Source organism: Pelophylax lessonae (genome assembly GCF_965119305.1).
Source record: "Pelophylax lessonae genome assembly, chromosome: 7".
Classification (NCBI taxonomy): domain Eukaryota; kingdom Metazoa; phylum Chordata; class Amphibia; order Anura; family Ranidae; genus Pelophylax; species Pelophylax lessonae.
The window spans coordinates 52123013-52145950 of NC_138774.1; the positions used below are offsets into that span (position 1 = coordinate 52123013).

Genomic DNA, 22938 nt, shown 5'->3' on the forward strand with positions numbered 1-22938 from the left:
CTACCACCTGCATGCAACAAAGAATAAAAAAGGTGAAAACAGGTATTTTATTAAAAAAGAGAGTAATCTAAGTTTAATTCAGTAAGGGTTTGTCTCATTGCAGTCTTTGTTATTCTTTTCTATTTATTTGCAGAGAGAAGGTGCTCCAGTGGTTGAAGAGAAAACATTTGTTTTGAATCCAGAAGGTAATAAATACCTCAGTTGTTTGGTGCTATGCTGTACAAAATCTGCACTAAGAATGATGTAAACAGACAGGAGAATACTGACATGTGTGATTTGTTTCATTACGATACGTAATTCAGATTACATCCGAATCTCCAAATCACAATAGTAACAAATTTCAATGAATCCAAAACAAATTAGAACGAAAGCTATAAATTAGGGATCGGCCGATTAATGGCAAAGCCGATATATCGAGGGCCGATATGCACTTTCCCCTGAGGTTACCGATATTACCGCTCGGCTGTCATTACAAGAAGTGGGGGGGGACACCCCCCCCCCTCCTACCTCCTTCCGCGGGGGTCTCCTGTCCCACCGGGAGACCTGGGCAACCAGCCTGCACGGCCGCTGAAGAGAAGACCCAATCAAAGCCACATTCGGCTCTGATCGGGTCTCCATGTCATGACATCACTTCCGGGTACTCTGCGCCAAATTCTAAAAAATTACAGCATTCAAAACAGCCAAACTTACCATTTTGAATGCTTTTAAATGCAGATGAGGGGTTTGGGGTCTTTTAGACCCCCAGATCCGTCCACAAGAGTACCTGTCAAAAAAAAAAAAAAATGTATTAAAGAAAAAAAAATGTTAATGTACGAAAATATCGGCCAATACCGACATGCGATGACCAAAATATCAGTATCGGCAATAAAAAAAACATATCGGTCGATCACTACTATAAATTCATTCATATTCATTTGTCTCATTCGGATGACATGATGCAATAGTTTGGGCCATTTGGTAATTTTTGAAGCATCAGAAATAACGTAACAACATAGCATATGATCCAAATTTATTCAGATCCATTTTGTTTCTATTTTGCATTAACATTTTTCATTATTTTAAAAAATGCACTACATATGAAATGGAAACACATTGCAATAAATACAGTAAGATATAAAAGTGAAAAAAAATGATTCCTACTTATTGTCTTTGGGCTGGATGGAGGTGGATCCATCAGAATATCAGAATCATAACATAACCCTCCTCACAAGGGGGTCTGGTTATGCCAGATTGTTTTAAATATTTTCTGGCCTTGCAATTAGTCAACGCCCAATAGTGGCTCTGCCCGATACCTCTAACACTGCGGGCGGCAGTGCTTTCCTCTATGAAAGCCCTTCAGTCACTTTTTTCCATGGCAATAAGGTCCCCTACCCCCTGATGCCATCTATGCTCACCACCTTCAAAGCCTGGATACCACAGCAGTATTCTCCAAACACCTCCTATGGCTTATTCCCACCTTGCCCCATCTATACTCCCTTCTGGACCCACAGGCCTGAAAGTCCAGATAAAGCTAATCCCCCACCTAGCGGACCATGTTATATTGCATTCATCCCCTGCTATTTGTACCAGATATAGTCCGGCATCACATTTTTTCAGATATTGGCAATTATTCCATGCTTTTAGTAGACCATTTTCTCATTCTTTAGTTCTCTCCATTTCAGTCTTTAATGACACCATACAGACAGAATGCTCAGCCAAACCTATGCCTGTTCTTTATAACCACCTATGCACTATTACCCTCACAGACCCTAACCGCTTTTTGGGACAGATGGCTGACTTTTTTTCACCTTCTTTATGGGTCTGCATACTGGACTTGGTTGAAGTGAACACTACTTGGGCTCCTCCTATTCTAGGCCAGCAGTGGCAGCTGGTCCATAATGGGCACAGGGGCGCCGCCCCCCTAGTTTGCATGCGCCGCCCCCACTAGTTTGCATGTGGGGCGCCAGACTCATCAATTTTTTTTTTCAAGCTTATGATTAAAAACTGAGGCTCTAATTGGCTTGAAAAAGGTTGATTCACAATGAGCACTGTGCCCTGAACTCACCCACTTGTGACACTAGCGAATCAATATTCGCTATCGGTTTCCGGATTCTCCTCCTGGCCAATCAGGATCTAAAGAAGACTGGGTTAGCTGGGAGGAGAAACTGCAGTGCTGTGACCCTGGCAGGGTTAGTGTGGACTGGGGGGGGGGGGGGGGTTGTTTGCCACCCCCCCCCCCAAAAAAGTTTAGAACTAGCCGCCACTGTATGCAAGGAAAGCAATTACTCTCACATGGAAGAAGCCCTGATGCACATAGCAGACTTCTCCCTACGCTGGCAACAAACGGAATGTGAACTGGCCGACAGCTCAGGTCTATTTATAGGGTAGGGGGCATGTCCATGTGCTGAAATGTTTTGATTGGCTGTCCCGTTCCACCTGACGGCTGTGTCATGGGTCATAGTTCTCCCCAATGTAAACTAATATGGCCGCCGCGAACAACGCAATGTGTTCGCAAATTTGGCGGGTAGCGAACAAGCAAGATTCGCCGCGAACCGACCGCCGGGCGAACGGCAAGGCCATCCCTATTCACAAGACTGCTTCTGTATATACTGCTGATAAAAAAAGGTATTTAACAGTTTATATTTAGTAAAACTATTGCATTTCCAAGTTCTATGTACTGTGGGAGACCAGATATAGTGAGTGCAGGCTCCTAGGTTTGGCAACACTTTAACCACTTGCCGACTGCCTAACGCCGATCTACGTCGGCAGTCAGCCCCTCACAGGCAAAGTGACTTAGGGCTACGTCACTAGCTTGTGAGGGTCTAGGGAGCGAGCGCGCGCCCCCGGAGGTGTAAACAAGCTGCCTGTCATTCTCCCCTGTGTATGAAGGATGATCATACGGTTCTACTATGTAGAACCGTTGATCACTCTTCATACATCTGAAGCCACAGCCAATCACAGTAGAAAGCACGCCCCTAGGGACACACATAGCCCCTCCCTTTCAAAAAAAGTTAACCCCTTCACTGCCAGTGTATTTTTACAGTAACAGTGCATATGTATAGCACTGATTACTGTAGAAATGTCACTGGTAACCCCAAAAGTGTCAAAAATGTCAGTCAAGGGTCCGATCTCTCCGCCGCAATGTCGCAGTACCGCAAAAAAAATTGCAGATCGCCGCCTTTACGCGTTAAAAAAAAAAAAACAAAAATGACAAAAATCTTTCCCTTTGTTAGTAAACGCGATAACTTTTGCGCAAACCAATCAAAATACGCTTTTTGGGATTTTTTTTTACCAAACATAGGTAGCATAAAACAAATTGGCCGAAAATGTTAAAAAATTTTGATTTTTACATTTTTTTGGGGGGGAATTTCATATAAAAAATGTGAAAAATATTGCTATTTTTGCAAAATTTACGCTCTTTTATTGTTTATAGCGCGTGATCAAAAAATCGCACAGGTGATCAAATACCACCAAAAGAAAGCTCTGTTTGTGGGAAAAAAAAGGACGCCAAATTAGTTTAGATACAGCATCGCACGACCGCGCAATTGTCCGTTAAAGTCACGCAGTGCCGAATCGCAAAATACCCCCTGGTCAGGAAGGGGGTAAAATCTTCCGGGGCTTAAGTGGTTAACATTGTTACACTTGAAGTCCGGTTTATCCCACATATTGTACCTTGCACTCTTTTTTTGTCTCCTTTTTCATGCAGATGTATCCAGAAGAGATATACGAATTGATGATGACTTACCTTCAAATGTGATCCCAGATGCTGATTTCCGCTCTAGTGTGAAGATTCACAGTAAGTACTGTCATGACTGCATTTAGACAAACAAGGCATGCACCTAAGGTAAAAAAAAAAAATATCACTGAGAATAGACCTGAATAAAGGCTAATTGATCTTTTATTTTAAATCAGCGAAATAAATTCGGTATGAAGCAAAACAAAGGCTTTGCAATAGTCATATGGTTTGTTTTTGGTGGAAGGCAGCCACAGCCTGAGTAGGAAAGCCTGTATTCTGCCAGCATGCTGTAGAGAACAACCCTTGTTCTTTGTGTGAAAGCAGTGGAGTCTCTGCAGAGGTCTAACATATCCCCTACAGAGCTATAGCCATCCAATCAGCTGGGAGTATGAGTATTAGTAATTGCACAACTCTTAAATCTCTTTTTCTTCAGACATATATTAGAAATTAGATTATATTTGTAAAACATGATCACACACTGATAAGATAACGTAGCATTATGCTTATCATTTTTCCTTATATATAAAATTTAGATTATAATTATTCTTTCTCACGAATGCATTTAGCAACTCCTTTATTAGATCTCAGTTTACACTGAAAAATGTATCATTTATCCTCATTGTAAATCTATGTTTTATTCTCCTGCAGTGGACAACCCAATAAACACCATTAATAACAGCTTGAGCTCTGATGGAGTGAGTAGGTTGATCCGAGTCCCCTATGGCTGCGCTGAACAGACTATGATCTCCACCGCTCCGGGAGTGTACGCCATGCGCTACCTCGACCAAACTGATAAGTGGTTAACTCTTCCACCAGACCGCAAGGACACGGGGCTGGAGAACATGAGAAACGGTAAGACAGTACCAGGGGGTCACAAATGTTAGCAATTGGTTCATTGTGATGAAGCAAGAATTGTTAGAAGGGATGGTCTGGGGTTTATTCAGATGATGCAAATATTGTCTTTGCATGCTACAAATCCCATAATCCATCCCGGGAACGGGTAAGAGAGGGAGGCTACATTCCTACATACAGTAGGACCATGGAAAACGAAACGTAGCCCCCCCTCTAACAGGAAGCCAGATCACAGCAGGATAAATAAAAGTAATTTGGAGATCATATTTATTGTTTGACTTTACATTTGGTACTGACGCGTTTCGCAAATGGCCATTAAATCAACGTATGTGCAAAATGTATCATAGCTCGCAAATGGCCATTAAATCAACGTATGTGCAAAATGTATCATAGCTCTACCTATATTTATTAATGGGCACTCATTGTTAAAAAGTTACAGTATGCTCTATACAAATGGTCTTGCTGTCCCCTGTCACCCTTACCCCTAATGTAGGTGGTCATACAATATAGCTGACTACTGTGTTCTTCATCTATAGCAGCCCCCTTTCCCATAAGGCAAGCAGGCCTACCGGTACTCGGTTGCCCCCAGGACTTATGCACAATTCTATAGTGTTTGGCTACCACGCCAGGGCAGGCACAAATTGAGAAAAGCAAACAGGTACTTGCGGTTGACAGACAGGCAGAGAGGTTCAGTGACAGTCCAGGTAAAAGGCAGGCAGAGTTCAGAGAATAGTCAATATCTGATCCAAGGTCATACACAGGGAAATCCAATCTAGCAGAGCAGGGCAGACAAACAGGCTGCTTGTTCAGGTATTACACAATCTATCACACTTTATCACAAGCATGACACTGCAGGCTTGGCTTGCTAAAATCAGGTTTGGTCTCCACCCAGAGACTGGCCACATTAATTACCTTGCAGGTAGACAGATAGACAAGGAGAATTTCACAGCCAAACCCAGGATGCATTGTGTATAAAGCTATATGTGTTTGTAGTTGTTGTCTGTTATATGTATATGGTAAAATTGAAAAAAAAAATCAACAGAGATAAAGTTAAATGTTATTGATCCGTGCTTCTGTTCCAGGATACTTAAGGATACTACAGTACAGGAAACCTGACGGATCATACGGGGCCTGGCTACATAGACCCAGCAGCACTTGGTAAGAGGAGCTTTGCACAGCTACACCAGTTTCTGTGTGCACCGGTTTTAGTAAATCCCCCATTACTCCTTAGCTATACAGCTTATTGGCCACCTGCTAGCTTAAAAATGTACCCCAAGCTGCACATGTGCATGCCCTGGTGCCAGGATGAATTAAGTCCTGTGCGCATGTGTAAGGTATACCACATGGAGGTATCCAGCAAGGATGACCATATCAGTGGGCTATACCTTACAAAGTCAGGAACCAGACCGAATAAAGTGAAATTAGGTTTATTACGACAAATAATACTCTTCCAACACCTACACCAGTAAACCTTAAAATATGTAAATGACAAATAAATGACAAATAAAAAATCAGTGCAGAAACCTAAACAATAACTTAACTACTGTATGCACAAATGGAGGGAGCACACATAAGCAAGTCAAGGCCAGGACTTGGACAGGAACCAACAGGAGCAAGGTACTGGAAGCAGGGAGCGGGGTAAAGGGAGCAGGTCACAGGTTTCGGTAAAAGGGTCAGAACCAGGCACAGGAACAAGGATCAGGCCGGGACATGGCTCACAGGAAGAACACTGAAGCAGCCCTCATCAGGTGCAGCCTAAATACTCAGATAGCCTGGCTGCTGGTAGACACCTACTGGTGGCCACCGGAACTGCACCCTTCGATTCTGGGAACAACAGTACCACCAGCAGGTGACCCAGGTAATGACACAAGTAGGAGTTAAATCATCCCGAGCCAATGACATCAAGATCATGAAGAGCCTTAACCTGGAAAAAGTCAAAAAGTGAAGATGTCAGTTCAGAGACTTGGTGAATGGTGATGTCACATCGCTGGAGTGGAGGTAAGTACGGCAGTGTTCCACTTTAAGTTACACCCAGTGTTAATTTTGGCAGCAAATTTCAATTTAGTTTTAGTCTTAGGACTAAAATGGCATTTTAGTTTTAAGCCTCGTACACACGTACCGATTGTCGGCCGTAAATATTCGGCCGACGACCGATCGGCCGATTGTAGGCTTGTTAGTATGATGCTTCCGACAGCCGACAGCGCATTTTCGGCAGAACAGAATCTGTCTTGCAGGCATTAAAATTTTTGTTGTCCGTCACCAGAACGACCGATTGTTCGCCAGTCAGTACAGTTTCGGCCGACAGACAGCAGATTAGCAAGACTGGGCATGCTCAGAAAAGAAAAAAGACAAGGAAAGTTAACCATCACATGACATCACTACTGCAGTCGGCTGTTGTTGGCCGACAAAATTTGTGTGCAGTCTTTTGCAGTTTTCAACAGACACGACAGCCCTGGACAAAAGACGGCCGAGCGCTCGGCCGGCGATCAGTACGTGTGCAGTCTTCTGCAAGTGTTTTAGTTTTAGTCGTATTTAGTCGACTAAAACTCCAGCATATTTTAGTCGACTAAAACGTCCTACATTTTAGTTGACTAAAACGTCCTACATTTTAGTAGACTAAAAACGTCCTTCATTTTAGTCATTTATAATCAAATGGGTGTAGTTCAATTGTAATTTGTAATGCATTATTTAAGCATTTCTCTACAATTTCCAAACTCATTATATACTACTGCTGGAGTGAAAAATCAAATATGTTATTATTGATGGTATTAAGCTTTGAGCATGCACTAGCACAGCACTACACAGACACAGATTTAGTCATCCCGTCTTTATTTAAGCAAAACTGTTTGCCAAGAATATTGCTTTTTTGACCAAAGGGGGTAACATAAAAATGTAATAAAAATACAAAAAAACAAAAACTTTGCAGGCTCGTCAACTCGTGACGATGCCAGTCATGCAGTGCACATTTACATGGACTTTAACAGGTCAAGAAACTGAACAGAACACAATAAAACCTTTCAGCAGCTTTACCTGGTGTCAAAGTGACTGGAGTAAAGTCATTTTCTCTAATGATTCATTCCCCTTTCTGAATGTTTGGGGCATCCCAAAAAAACATTGTCCAAAGACTCACTCCAGGGAAGAAAAAATAAGCATCAGCTCACTTCATCAGTCCTGCTGTGTCATGCTCATGGCAACAGTACAGCATCCTGAGACCTGAGACCACTGTGGGAGGTTTGCTAAGTTCTCAGCCAACAAGGGAGTGTGCTCACTGCTCACTCACAATTTTAGAACACAGTCATGAATAAAAAATGGTACAAAAACATCCTCAGAGAAGAGAACAACTTCCTTCCCACCTCAACCATCCAAGAACAGCTGCAGAGACTTCAGGGAAGAAAAAATAAGCATCAGCTCACTTCATCAGTCCTGTGTCATGCTCATGGCAACAGTACAGCATCCTGAGACCTGAGACCACTGTGGTGGTGGGGGGGTTGCTAAGTTCTCAGCACACAAGGGAGCGTGCTCACTCACAATTTTGCCTAAGAACACAGCCATGAATAAAGAATGGTACAAAAACATCCTCAGAGAAGAGAACAACTTCCTTCCTACCTCAACCATCCAAGAACAGCTGCAGAGACTCCAGGAAAGAAAAAATAAGCATCAGCTCACTTCATCAGTCCTGTGTCATGCTCATGGCAACAGAAGAACACAGCAGGTCAGACAGAGGAGGCCTGTAATGCTGCTGAAAAGTGCTGGAGCCTGGATGGTTGTCTGAGGTCTAAGGGATGGCATGTAATGCCCTGGATGCCTGTGGTGGTCAGGTCAGACAGAGGAGGTCTGTAATGCTGCTGGACAGTGCTGGAGCCTGGATGGTGGTCTCAGGTCTAAGGGATGGCCTGTAATGCCCTGGATGCCTATGGTTGTCAGGTAAGAGGAGGCCTGTAATGCTGCTGCACAGTGCTGGATGGTGGTAAGGGATGGCCTGTAATGCACACAGTGCTGGATGGTGGTCTCAGGTCTAAGGGATGGCCTGTAATGCACAGTGCCCTGGATGCCTGCGGTGGTCAGAGGAGGCCTGTAATGCTGCTGGACATGGACAGTGCTGGATGGATGGTGGTCTCAGGTGGTCTAAGGGATGGCCTGTATGCATTTCACAGTGCCGGATGCCTGCGGTGGTCAGATCAGAGAGGAGGCCTGTAATGCTGCTGCCTGCAGTGCACACAGCACAGTGCTGCTCAGAGTGCTGGATGGCTGTCTCAGGTTTAAGGGTGGTCTGACTCTGAAGTTGAACAGGATGGGCCGGCCTCAGCGGCCTATGCACGCACACACACACACACAGTGCTGGATGGCGGATGCCAGCGGGACTCAGGGGAGGCAGTAATGGTTGGCCTGGCTGTTGTAACTCACTCAGTGGGTGCTCTGCTCTGGATGTGGTGGTCGTTGCCACTGCCTGCGTGGTCATCTGCCGTGTGATGATGTGACGGAGTTGGGTCTGGAGTCCGGAGGCCTGGCTCTGGCTGTAGTGCTGCAGTGCTCTGATGAAGTGACTGGTCTCGACTCTATTGTAGTCATCACGCCGCATGTCACGGGGCACGCCACACCAGACGCCACACAGTCGCTTACTGGGAGCGGAAGCAAGTGGAGCTCCGTGAAAACCGGAAGTTGGGTAAACGTCCCTGCCTCACATTCTCGTTTAGTTTACGTTCGTCAATGAAAACGGATTTGATTTTCGTCATAGTTGTCGTCATTTGACGAAAATGTGCTATACTTTGCGTTTCGTTTTCGTCACTTGAAAAATGTTGTTGATGAAATCGGTGACAAAACGTTTTCGTTGACGAAATTAACACTGGTTACACCTCTAAAAAAATTGTCTTTTAGGCTACGTTCACATCTTGGCGTTGCTAATTACAGGCGTTTTTTAGGCGTTTTTTCAGGCGTTTTATGGGCGTTTTTGCAAGCGTTTTACAGGCGTTTTTACAGGCGTTTTTTGTGCAGGCGTTTTTAGATTGAATAGAGACCAATGGAAAACGCCTGTAATCTGCCCAAAAAGAAGCTCATGTACTTTTTTGAGCGTTGGGCGTTTTGCTAACAGCAACAAAACGCTCAGATGTGAACAGGGGCCATTGAAATGAATAGGATTTGTCTTGTTGGGCGTTTTGAGAGCTGATCCTAGAGCAGAAAAACTCCCCAAAAACGCCCCAAAATGCCTACATGTGAACGGTGTTTGCTGAATTGTGAGGTAACTCTTGGGGTTTAAGACCTTTCAATAAACCACATCCCTTAAAGTATATTGTTTCATTCCAGTCATAGTATATTGGGATTTTTTTAGTGCCAAAACACAATATTTCTTTTTCTTAAAAAAAAAATTTTTATACATTAAAATCATATTATGAGATGCATTATCTATATACAGCAAAACATTACAGTTGGTTGTTTCTTCTGTACAGGCTACAGTGTTGATTCCTCTACATGTTTCGCCGGCAACGGCTTCTTCTGGAGGAGTGTTGCCAAAACCTTTCTATATATAAGCTGCATACAAGTATATATATATATATATATATATATATATTGGGGAGCTGTTTGCTAGGAGTGGAAGAGACACCAGTACGCTGAGAGGGAAGCGCCATTGCTGTCTGTGACCTGTACTGGGTGAGCCAAGCCTTTGAGAGACTGTAGCTCTGGCTAGAGCTGTCTAATAGTTGCCTTTAAGCCTGCTTGCTGTAAAGACTGTGATTTACCCTTCGGTGGATTTATTTCAAGACAAATCTGTTTTTTTTTCTGTTTGTTTTGCCTTTTGCTGAATAAAAGCATATTTTATTTCACTGGACTGTCTCCGAGCCGGCTGTTCACCCCTCTGATCCTGTACTATATATATATACTTGTATGCAGCCGTTGTTGGCTAAACATGTAGAAGAAACAACAGTGTAGCCTGTACAGAAGAAACAACCAACTGTAATGTTTTGCTATATATAGATAATGGATTTTTTTAATATGATTTTAATGTACAGTGCTCAAAAAAATTAAAGGAACACTTTTTAATCAGAGTATAGCTTCAAGTCAATGAAACTCCTACGATATTGATCAGTTTAGTTAGGTAGCAGAGGGGGTTGTTAATCAGTTTCGGCTGCTATGGTGGTAATGAAATTAACAATAGTGATGTCGCGAACATAAAATTTGCCGTTCGCGAACGGCGAACGTGAACATCGGCGAATGTTCGCGAACCGGCGAACATTGCGAACCGCCATAGACTTTAATAGGCAGGCGAATTTTAAAACCCACAGGGACTCTTTCTGGCCACAATAGTAATGGAAAAGTTGTTTCAAGGGGACAAACACCTGGACTGTGGCATGCCGGAGGGGGATCCATGGCAAAACTCCCATGGAAAATTACGTAGTTGACGCAGAGTCGGGTTTTATTCCATAAAGGGCATAAATCACCTAACATTCCTAAATTGTTTGGAATAACGTGCTTTAAAACATCCAGTGTGTGTTTACGATCAGGTATGATGTTGTATCGATCAGGTAGTGTACTAGTGTAAGGGTTACGCCCGCTTCACAGTGACAGACCAAACTCCCCGTTTAACGCACCGCAAACAACCGCAAACAGACCAGAACCGACCAAAATGGGACAGGAACTGGGCTTTAAGGGTTAGGGTTAGGTTTAGTGTTAGGGGCTAGGGTTAGGGTTACGGTGAGATACTTAGGGTTAGAGTTAGTAACCCTACCCCTACGCCTCTAACCCTAACCGTCTAACCCTAAGCACTAAAAATAACCCTAACCCTAGCCCTAACCCTAACCCTAGCCCTAACCCTAATTCTAATTTTTTTTCTGGTTCTGGACATGCTACAGAGCTGAAACTTCACAGGTACACTTTTTAGACCCCCAGACACTGAATCACACAAAAAAAGTTCTTAAAAATTGTAATTTTTTGTTAGAGAGCCAATTATTGGAAAAATTAAAAAAAATAAAAATAAAACATTTCTTTGGATTTAGCATCTGGGGGGTCTAAAAAGTGTACCTGTGACGTTTCAGCTCTGTAGCATGTCCAGAACAAGAAAAAAAATACGAATTAGGGTTAGGGCTAGGGTTAGGCTTAGGGCTAGGGCTAGGTTTAGGGCTAGGGTTAGGTTTAGGGTTAGGGTTATTTTTATGGCTAGGCTTAGAGGGTTAGGGTTAAGGTTAGAGGATTAGGGTTATGGTTAGAGGGTTAGGGTTAGGTTTAGTGTTAGGGGCTAGGGTTAGGGTTGCGGTGAGATACTTAGGGTTAGAGTTAGTAGCCCTACCCTTACCCCTCTAACTCTAACCCTCTAACCCTAAGCACTAAAAATAACCCTAACCTTAGCCCTGACCCTAACCCTAACCCTAGCCCTAACCCTAATTCTATTTTTTTTCTGGTTCTGGACATGCTACAGAGCTGAAACTTCACAGGTACACTTTTTAGACCCCCCCAGACAATAAATCCAAAGAAATTTTTTTTTTTTTTAAAGTTTTTTTTTTTTTTTTTTTTTAAGTTTTCCAATAATTGGCTCTCTATCAAAAATGACAAATTTTTAAGAACTTTTTTTGTGTAATTTAGTGTCTAGGGGGTCTAAAAAGTGTACCTGTGAAGTTTCAGCTCTGTAGCATGTCCAGAACCAGAAAAATAGATAATTTTTCAGTAGAGCAGGGATGGTGGGAACCCCCTTTACACCTATATGATCTTTTTTTCTGGTTCTGGACATGCTACAGAGCTGAAACTTCACAGGTACGCTTTTTAGACCCCCCAGACAATAAATACAAAGAAATTTTTTTTTTAAGTTTTTTTTTTTTTTAATTTTTCCAATAATTGGCTCTCTATCAAAAATGACAATTTTTAAGAACTTTTTTGTGTGATTTAGTGTCTAGGGGGTCTAAAAAGTGTACCTGTGAAGAGTGTACCTGTGAAGTTTCAGCTCTGTAGCATGTCCAGAACCAGAAAAAAAAATAATTTTTCAGTAGAGCAGGGATGGTGGGAACCCCTTTTACACCTATATGATCTTTTTTTCTGGTTCTGGACATGCTACAGAGCTGAAACTTCACAGGTACGCTTTTTAGACCCCCCCAGACACTAATCCAAAAAAAGTCATGCCTGCCACCGTATATATCAGTGGTGGGTGGGCAGTGGCACTGCAGTGGGCACAGTACACTCTGTGGACCTGACAGTCACTGGCACCCAGGCAACTGCAATTATAAAAAATATATATATATTTTTACTTTGCAAGCTGCTGTGCCACCGTATATATATATCAGTGGTGGGTGGGCACGCAGTGGCACTACAGTGGGCACAGTACACTCTGTGGACCTGACAGTCACTGGCAGCCCAGGCAACTGCAATAATAAAAAATATTTTTTTTTTTTCAATTTGCAACAAGATGCTGTGCCACCGTATATATATCAGTGGTGGGCAGTGCACTGCAGTGGGTACAGTGCACTCTGTGGACCTGACACAGCACTCACTGCAATTATGACAGAGGAAAAAAAAAAATATTTTGTGTGCCACCCGAAATGAGTGTGGTGTGCACACAGTACAGTCTGTGGTGGGTCTGTGGCCTCTCACACACAGCGGGCAGGCAACTGCAGTGTACAATAGATATATATATATATATATATATATATAAAAAAAAATACTCAATTACCAGCCCTAAAAAGTGCTTTTGGGGACACTAGAGACATATATATATATATATATATATATATATATATATATATATATATATAAATAAAAAAAAATACTCAATTACCAGCCCTTAAAAGGGCTTTTGGGGACACTATATATATATATATATATATATATATATATATATATATATATATATATATATGTATATATATAAAATTACACAAATACCAGCCCTTAGAAGGGCTTTTTGGGGTGCTGTCAGGATGCTGTCCTTACAGCAGTAGTGGACCAAGAACACTGACTAGCAAGACCAGGAACACTGACTAACAACTGTCCCTCGCTATTAACAGCAGCAGCAGCAACACTCTCCCTGCTCTCACTAACACACTGCTTCAGAATGATCTAAGATGGATGCTGCCCTTGCTTATTTATAGGAGGTGGGAGGGTGTGGGAGGGAGGTATGCTGATTGGCTGGAAATGTGTCTGCTGACTGTGAAGTTCAGGGTCAAAGATTGCCTCAATGATGTATTATAGGGGGCGGACCGAACATCGCATATGTTCGCCCGCATCGGCGAACGCGAACATGCAAAGTTCGCCGGGAACTGTCCGCCGGCAAACAGTTCGGTACATCTCTAATTAACAACAGGGGCACTAGATGGGAAAAAATGAGACAACCTCCAAAACAGAATAGTTTTTACAGGTGGAGGCCACTGAAATGTTTTTCCCTACTCATCTTTTCTGACTGTTTTTCACTAGTTTTGCATTTGGATGGGGTCAGTGTCACTACTGGTAGCATGAGGAGATACCTGGACCCTATAGAGGTTGCACAGGCAGTCCAACTCCTCCAGGATGGCACATCAATACGTGCCATTGCCAGAAGGTTTGCTGTGTCTCCCACCACAGTCTCAAGAGCACGGAGGAAACTCCAGGAGATGGGCAGTTACTCTAGAACAATGGTCCTCAACTCCGGTCCTCAGGGCCCACTAACAGGCCAGATTTTAAGTATTACCTTGGGGAGATGCAGACTAGAGTACTGCAATCACTGAGCAGCAAATGATATCACCTGGGATGTATTTTAGTTATCTTGCAAATCTGGCCTGTTAGTGGGCCCTGTAGGCCAGGGTTGAGGACCACTGCTCTAGAAGAGCTGGACAGGGCCAAAGAAGGTCCTTAACCCATCAGTAGGACCGGTATCTCCTCCTGTGCATGGAGGAACAGGATGAGCACTGCCAGAGCCCTACAAAATTACCTCCAGCAGGCCACTGGTGTGAATGTCTGTGACCACACAATCAGAAACCGACTTCATGATGGTGGCCTGAGGGCCTGATGTCCTCTAGTGGGCCCTGTGCTCACAGCCTGGCACTGTGGAGCTCAATTGGCATTTGCCATTGGCACCCTGTGCTTTTCACAGATGAGAGCAGGTTCACCCTGAGCACATGTTACAGACGTGAAAGGGCCGGAGAAGGCGTGGAGAACATTATTCTGCCTTTAACATTGTTCAGCATGACCAGTTTGGTGGTGGGTCAGTGATGGTCTGGGGAGGCATATCCATGGAGGGCGCAATGACCTCTACCGGCTAGACAATGGCAACCTGACTGCTATTAGGTATTGAGATGAAATCTTTGGACCCATTATCAGACCCTACGCTGGTGCAGTGGGTCCTGGGTTCCTCCTAGTGCACGACAATGCCCGGCCTCATGTGGCGAGAATATGCAGCCAGTTCCTGGAGGATGAAGGAATTGATACCATTAAATGGCCCTCACGCTCGCCTGACCTAAATCCAATAGAACACCTCTGGGACATTATGAATGGTCTATCCAACGCTGGCAGGTTGCACCTCACTCTGTTCAGAAGCTCAATGATTCCCTGGTCCAGATCTGGGAGAAAATACCCCAGGACACCATCCGTCCTCTCAAAATGTTTCCCCATTGAGATCTGATCTGTGTTTTCAAAGTGTTCCTTTATTTTGTTGAGCAGTGTACATGAAAAAAAAAAAATTTTTAGGAAAATATTGTGTTTTGGCACCATGAAAATCCCAATATACTATGGCTGGGGAAAAAAAAATTTGACCATGTGATCTCTAATGACATCAGAAGTTGTTGATGAAACGCGTTGGGTGGGATCAGCGTGACATGTCACTTCCACCATCTTGGAACGTAGGTGGAACATGAATCGCCCCTGGTATGCAAACAAGAACAAATAGAGAAGGGGAATCTCCTTAATGGGGGCACAGACAGCAATATGAACTGACAGGTGTTCTAATCCCTCTCCACTCTATATAAAACTAAAAAATAATAAGTTTTGTCTTTTTAATTATACTTTAATGTTCACCATTTGCTCCCCCTCTGTGTTCCTCAGGCTCACGTCTTTTGTGGTGAAAGTGATGTCCTTATGTCGTAAATATATTGATGTTGATGTGGAGGAGATCCGGAATTCTGTCACCTATCTCACCAGCAAGCAGACCAAAACTGGGGCTTTCCAGGAAACCACAACGGTCATCCACCAAGATATGATGGTAAGAAGATACAGGACTCTCAAAACTGCATTTTGTCTTCCTTGGTTCCTCCTTCCTCTCCAGGATCAACATGCTAATAATATTTGGAGGCAGAACCTTTCTGTTTTCATTGGATACCTTATTTTAGACCCACTGGGTCACTGCGCTTCTCTATCCAGATCATGGCTGGTGGGAGGGGCTGTGAACATCTGGTACAAATCAAATTCAGGACCTACACTGCTTGCATTTACAAATATTAATGTAACGGTTTATTACTGAATACAGAGCTGCATTAATGTGTGTTGTTTATATCTGCCTGAAGTAGGAACTCTATGTGAACTGGTCCTTGAGTGTCCAAATCTGTCTTTTTTTTCTCTGCAGGGAGGTGTCACCGGGAAGAACGCTGAAGTTTCGCTAACGGCTTACGTGCTGATTGCTCTCCATCATGCTGGGGAAGCTCTTGCGGAAGATGACAACAAAGCGGTACATAAATCTGGCAGTGTGCACAGCTGGGGCAGCACAACCAAGGGGGCAATGTTACAGTATTTCATATTATTATTATTTTGGATACAAAAGGGAAAGGTTAAAACCCCTGTCAGACGTTTCACTGTCAGTGTCCCATGGCACACAGAGACAATCAGATTGCCTTTATTCACCCAATCATATCTACACCAAAGAACAGTGCCATCTAGTGGTCATATTGTGGTATTTTCCTTACTAAGGTACTTCAGGAAAAAAAACTCCTTATGGCCACTAGATGGAGCTTAAGATCATAGGAAATACACAATAAAACACATTGGGAGGATTATTTGAGATGGCTGTGCAAACACATGCATTTGCACAGCAAATTTTTATTTTGAAAACCCAAGAACAAACATGTAATATATTGTAGCTTGCCAGCTAAGATGTCATGGCTGCATTAGCCTTCCTTTTTCCCCCCTTTTTTTACACCTGGTGATCCTGCCAGTGACACACTTTCTGCCCTAGAGTGAAAATTACTGTAATACTCTTACTGTAGTAGATGGAGGAGCAGCATTGTCCCCCTTTGACAGTTCTTTTTCTAGAGAAAATTCTAAAATTTTGGATTTGCTCTCATTTTTCATTGACAATGGTCTCCAGTACAAATAGAGAAGTGAATCTCCCCAATGGGGGCACAGACAGTATTAAAAAAAACTTGACAGAGGGCGTAGCCTTTCTTTTACTCCAGTGGTTTCCAAACCGTAGCCTGTGGGCCGCATGTGGCCCTTTGCTAACCTTTATCCAGTCCTTGGGGCCTTATTCCTCCCATTGCTATGAAACTCTATTTCTCCCAGAGGACACCAATAGTGTTGCATAATTCCTGTCACTAACACCAACTACAGGGCACTATCCCTCCCAATGATACCAATGATGGGGCAGTATTCTTCCAACCAATACTAATGACTGGGCAATATTCCTTCAACTAATACCAACAGGGCAGTATTCTTCAAACCAATACCAATGAAGGGGCACTAATTCTCCAAGCATTACCCAAGGTGAGGCACTATTCTTCTGACTAATACCAATGATGGGGCATTATTCCTCCAACCAATACTAATTATGGGGCACTATTCCTTCAACTAAAACCAATGATGGGGCACTATTTCTCCAACCAATACCAATGTTGGGGCAGTATTCTTCCAAACAACACCAATGACTGGGCAATATTCCTTCAACTAATACCAACAATGGGGCAGTATTCTTCAAACCAATACCAATGATGGGGAGTTTTCCTCCAACCAATACCAATGACGGGGCACTAATCCTCCAACCATTATCAACATTGAGGCACTATTCCTCTGACTAATCCAAAGATGGGGCACTATTCCTCCAACCAATTTTAGTTATGGGGCTCTATTCCTTTAGATAAAACCAATGATGGGTCACTATTCCTCCAACCAATACCAATGTTGCGGTAGTATTTTTCAAACCAATACCAATTACAGGGCACTATTCATCCAACCAATACCAATGTTGTGGTAGTATTCTTGCAACCAATATCAATGATGGGGCACTATTCTTCCAAAGAATACCAATGATGTGGCACTATTCCTCCAGCCAATACCAATGATGGGGCACTATTCCTCCAGCCAATACCAATGATGGGGCAGTAGTCCTCAAACCAATACCAATAATGGGGCAGTAGTCCTCCAACCAGTACCAATTATGGGGCACTCTTCCTCCAACCAATACCAATGAGGAGGCACTCTTCCTCCAACCAATACCAATGAGGAGGCACTTTTCCTCCAACCAATACCAATGATGGAGAACAAAACTTCCAAGCAATACCAACGGTAAGGCACTATTCCTCCAACTAATACCAATAATGGGGCACTATTCCTCCAACCAATGCCAATGATGAGCCACTATTCCTCCAACTAATACCAATGAGGAGGTGCTATTTCCCCAAGCAATACCAATGATGAGGCACCATTCCTGCAACCAATACCAATTAGGGATAGACCGATATGTTTTTTTCAGGGCCAATAACGATACCGATATTTTGGTCACAAAGTATCAGTATTGACAAAAAGAAAAAAGGAAAAGCGCTCTAAGTGCAGACAGTTTTTATTAATGACAAGGCAAAAGTAGTAACAACTCACTAAACGTGAATGATAGTAGGGCTGTAACACTTCAACGATCTTATGACAATCCTCTGGGGGGTGTCATCCATTCACACAACGCCGTCTGTGGCTGAATCACTGATGGTAGGAGGAAAGGGAGCCGGCTACCTCCTGCGACGATCAGCGATGAGCAGTCAGATGTCTTTGAGCAGCGGCTGCGGTGTGCGGGTGGTGGCTGGAGGCACTCCCGTCGCCAGGGAATGTAAGGTATGTCAGCTAGGCACGGCATGCACGACGCGTTTCTGAGTATGCGCGGGGTCATCAACACCCTGCGCGCTCTTTCTTCAGGTGCTAGAGTGCCGTGATCACTGTGGGGTTTTTGATGATGCTGAACTGAATGTTAATTAAACACAGCCGAGAAAGGAGAAAATACCGGCCCGGAGGCTAAGAAATTTTCATCAGACCGGGGCAGTCACGTCTACAAATCATTAGACATTGTAGCAACTATAGAAGAAGATAAAACATCACAGATGTGGAGTATACTCAGTCGACTCAGTTGTGATTAACCATCTACACCCCATATGCTGGTGGTTTTTTAGCGCTCTGGTATCATTGTGTTTTTTACAAAGTATCAGTATTGGCCGATATTTTGTAGATTTAAAGTTTTGAAAAAAAAAGACAATTTTTTACACAAATCAGGTACTGAACATCTTAATGTTTGTTTATTAACATTTTTAACATGAAAGGCTCGTTCTTCACATCTTACCTGCATGAAAACTGATAGGAAAACCGCACAGCTATCACTTGCAGTGACATCAGTTTCACATCATGTGAATGAACGAGTTCTAGAAGAGTAGACAACTGTAGACAACTGTGAAAAATAAAGTGCTGGGAAAATAATACCTAAAGGCTTCCCAAAACAAAATTTATATAAACTGCTGCAGTGGTGCACTCACTGTCTGCAATGATTAAATCTAGTAGCTGCAGTGCAAAAGAAAGTGGACTGAACACTAGCACTACTCACTTTGAATACTCCCAGTTAAGTAGAACAATATTATAGTGCAGAAAGCATAACATTTCAGCTAGTTCACCAGTTAAACGGCTTCTGTTTTTTTCATAAATTGCTGCTACTTCACTAAAAACACGCTCACTTGGTACTGAGGAAGGAGGAGCAGTAAGGTATCTTCTAGCATGAGAAGCAAGTATTTTGTAGTGTGCCTCATTTTCTTTCCACCACTGAAGAGGATCGCCACTTCTTCTGTCAATTACTGGTTCCTTCAAATAGAGATGAAGTTCATCATCCAGGCTCATTATTACAGATTCAGAAGAATCCTGCATGAGGCCCCAATAACACTGAACATGGCATCTATTCGACCACGATGATGTTTTTCTTCTGTCCGTTGTCTTTTTGGACATTTTTCCCTTTTTGCAACATCCTGCTCTTCCAGATTAGAAACCTTCTCTTCCTAACTTGTCTTTTGGGCAGGAACCTCCTGCACCTCCTGTTGAATATCTTCTGTCAGCCATTGTTTTGCCTTGGCCAATACATCATCAGAAGAGAAAGCACGATTCTTGTATCGAGGATCCAAAAGACATGCAAGCACAACATTTTTTTTCTCTTTATGCTTCTCAAAATATTTGACAAGGCTGTCCCTCATGGCCTGCCTACATGTTTTAGTGCCACGTGTGTTGGGTCCTTCATTCTCTTGAAGAAGCATCTTCAGCACTCTCACACATGGGGTGATAGATGACACAGATAAGTCGTAATGACTCACCTCTAGTGTCACTTCCTCTATGGGGAGGAGGGTCTTAATGACATTGGCTACAATGTCCCACTGATCAGCAGTAGGACAAGAATATCCTCCAAGTCCATATTCACCTGAATAGATGGTAAGAGCTCGCTTCTGCTCCAGCATTCTTTGCAGCATGTGAAGTGTTGAGTTCCATTGTGTTGGAACATCGTTAATCAAGTTGTTTTTGGGTAGGCCAAGGTCTTCCTGAATGCACCTCAGTCGCTGTTTGGCAAGGATTGAATGGTGGAAATGGCCTGCGCACTTCTTCAGCATGCCAATTACCGTCTTTCCCCGAAAGTAAGACTGTGACGAGACCCTTGCTCGCTCGCTTCCGCTCTCCCGACACTCCTCTGCTACTCGTGAGTTAGCTTGCAGATCGCAACGTCTGATGGTTCGGTCAACCAAGGCTCCGGGATCCGAACTACAGCTATGTGCCATTCGGAATCCATTAGAACAAACACCAAGCAGGCTGTATGTAAGTTCAAACAGGAAGACCATTTTTTGGAAGAACACAGCTAACTTTTATACAGAATTTGGAACATCCTGCCCCCAACCTGCCCCCAACAACCTCCCTCCTATTGGTCAATTGCAAAGTACCTGCAGTTCCCCTTCAGGTCCTCCTTTCACCATGCAAATGAGGACTTGAAAATGAGTCAGCAGGGATTGGTCAGATAACTTGAGTAGAAGGACTGTTATGTGTAATGAGACAGAAGCCCCAGGGGGCAATCAATGTACACAATAGCCAGACACAGAACAATGGTTCCCTAACGAGCCCCCAATACACATTACTCTGAGTGTCAATACATCCCTTAGCAGACAGCAGGTGAGTTCATTAGCACACCCGACAATAGGTGAATGGAAAGCCACCTCAGACAAAAGCAACATTGTTAGACAGTCCGTCTCCTCATTGAACTTCCTGGAATAACCATATTAGGAGTTGTACTTCCTGGTCAGAGACCTTGCTGACAAATATGAAGCAATTCAAACCATCACCCATCTGTCCTTAAATTCCAGTGACGGTGAACACCGTCACAAAGACCTACCCTGAAAGTAAGACCTAGTGTTATTTTTGGGGAGGGCTGCAATATAAGCCCTACCCTGAAAATAAGCCCTAGTTTAGTGTATGAAAAATCCTAGGATGCACTTTATTAGTGTTTTAAATAATGTCCAATGTGTGTTTTTGTAATATAATACTGTGAAATACCTTCCCTGCATCGCCGCTCCGCTCTCAGCTGCATCTGTCTTTCTCCTCTCATACCGGTAGCTGTCAGAGGGGGATCCCAGCCCCTCCCCTCTGCAGTGTAACACAGAAGCGCCGGTATTTGATTAGAATTGTGGGAAATACCTTCTATACATTGGTATATTAAGCAAAGCTCTCTGGTTTGACAGACCATCATTTACCACAAGTTGGAGGGTGTGTGCCATGCAACTGAGGTCTGACACGTCAGCAAGCCTCATTACTTTCTCCATGTTTGCTCCGCTGTCTCGAATCACAAGCATCATTTGGTCTTTGGTGATTCCCCATTCTTCTAACATGCCTAGAAACCTTTCTCTAATGTACTCCAGTGTGTGATCATTGCATCACTTTTGTATTCAACACCCAATGCCTTCTTGTCCATCCGCTGTCAATGAAATGGCATGTAAGACACATTAGTGACTCTGTTTGTCCTGACCAGCAGTCATTTGTGAATGAGAGTGAGTTGCCAGCATTCTCTGGTTTCAGCATAGCCTTTACTTTCTCAACGACCTTTTGGTGAATCTTTCCCAGCATTTCAGTTCGATAATATTTGTCACTCTTCATTGTGTACCTTGGCTCAACTATGGACATCAACTGCTTAAATCCAGAGTCAGACATCATTGTAAATGGCTGGTTATCAGTGACCATCATCTGTGTGATTACTCTGTCCAGCAGTGGGATCTTCCATCTGAATTTAGCCACCTGTTTTTTTTCTGAAACATATCTGTTATTGTTGCCTGCTGGGATACTGGTATTTCACCTTGTGATTCGTTGTGTTTTTTCTGTGCTGCATGATATAATTTTGCATGATGAACTTTTAGATGGGTCCAAAGATTTGATGTATTTTTGGTTTTTGCAATTGCTGATCCCATGCTTACATTGTGCACGTCTTGCACACTGCTTCTTTTCCTGGAGATGGAGACAAGAAATAGTCTCATATCACACTTTTACTTTACTCTATCCGCATCCATCTCCATTGAAATTTGAAAGACACTACTGAAATTGAATATAGGGTTAAAAAAACTGGCTGGCTGCCTGTCTGGCTGGCACCCTGTGGAGATGAGTGGCTGGCACCCAGTGGTGGGTGGCTGGCTGTCTGGCACCCTGTGGTAGGTGGCTGGCTGTCTGGCACCCTGTGGTGGTGGGTGGCTGGCTTGCTGGCACCCTGTGGTGGGTGGGTGGTTGTCTGGCACCCTGTGGTGGGTGGCTGGCTTGCTTGCACCCTGTGGTGGGTGGCTGGCTGTCTGGCACCCTGTGGTGGTGGGTGGCTGGCTGTCTGGCACCCTGTGATGGTGGGTGTCTGGCTGTCTGGCACCCTGTGGTGGGTGGCTGGCTGGCTGTCTGGCACCCTGTTGTGGTGGGTGGCTGTCTGTCTGGCACCCTGTGTTGGTGGGTGGCTGGCTGACACCCTGTGGTGGGTGGCTGGCTGGCTGACACCCTGTGGTGGGTGGCTGGCTGGCTGACACCCTGTGGTGGGTGGCTGGCTTGCTGGCACCCTGTGGTGGGTGGCTGGCTGTCTGGCACCCTGTGGTAGTGGGTGGCTGGCTGTCTGGCACCCTGTGGTGGTGGGTGGCTGGCTTTCTGGCACCCTGTGGTGGTGGGTGGCTGGCTGTCTGGCACCCTGTGGTGGT

The 22938-nt window shown here is 43.8% G+C and overlaps 1 protein-coding gene across 1 annotated transcript in view; it reads left to right on the top strand.

Annotated features, from left to right (window-relative positions):
• The window catches only part of LOC309560274 (complement C4-B-like), a 249941-nt gene that overhangs the window by 144059 nt on the left and 82944 nt on the right, over positions 1–22938 (top strand). The window contains exons 22-27 of the mRNA XM_082263867.1: positions 134–185; positions 3686–3775; positions 4364–4567; positions 5650–5725; positions 15560–15716; positions 16077–16178. Of these exons, the coding sequence (XP_082119993.1) occupies positions 134–185; positions 3686–3775; positions 4364–4567; positions 5650–5725; positions 15560–15716; positions 16077–16178 (681 nt within the window). The remainder of the gene's footprint in view (positions 1–133; positions 186–3685; positions 3776–4363; positions 4568–5649; positions 5726–15559; positions 15717–16076; positions 16179–22938) is intronic.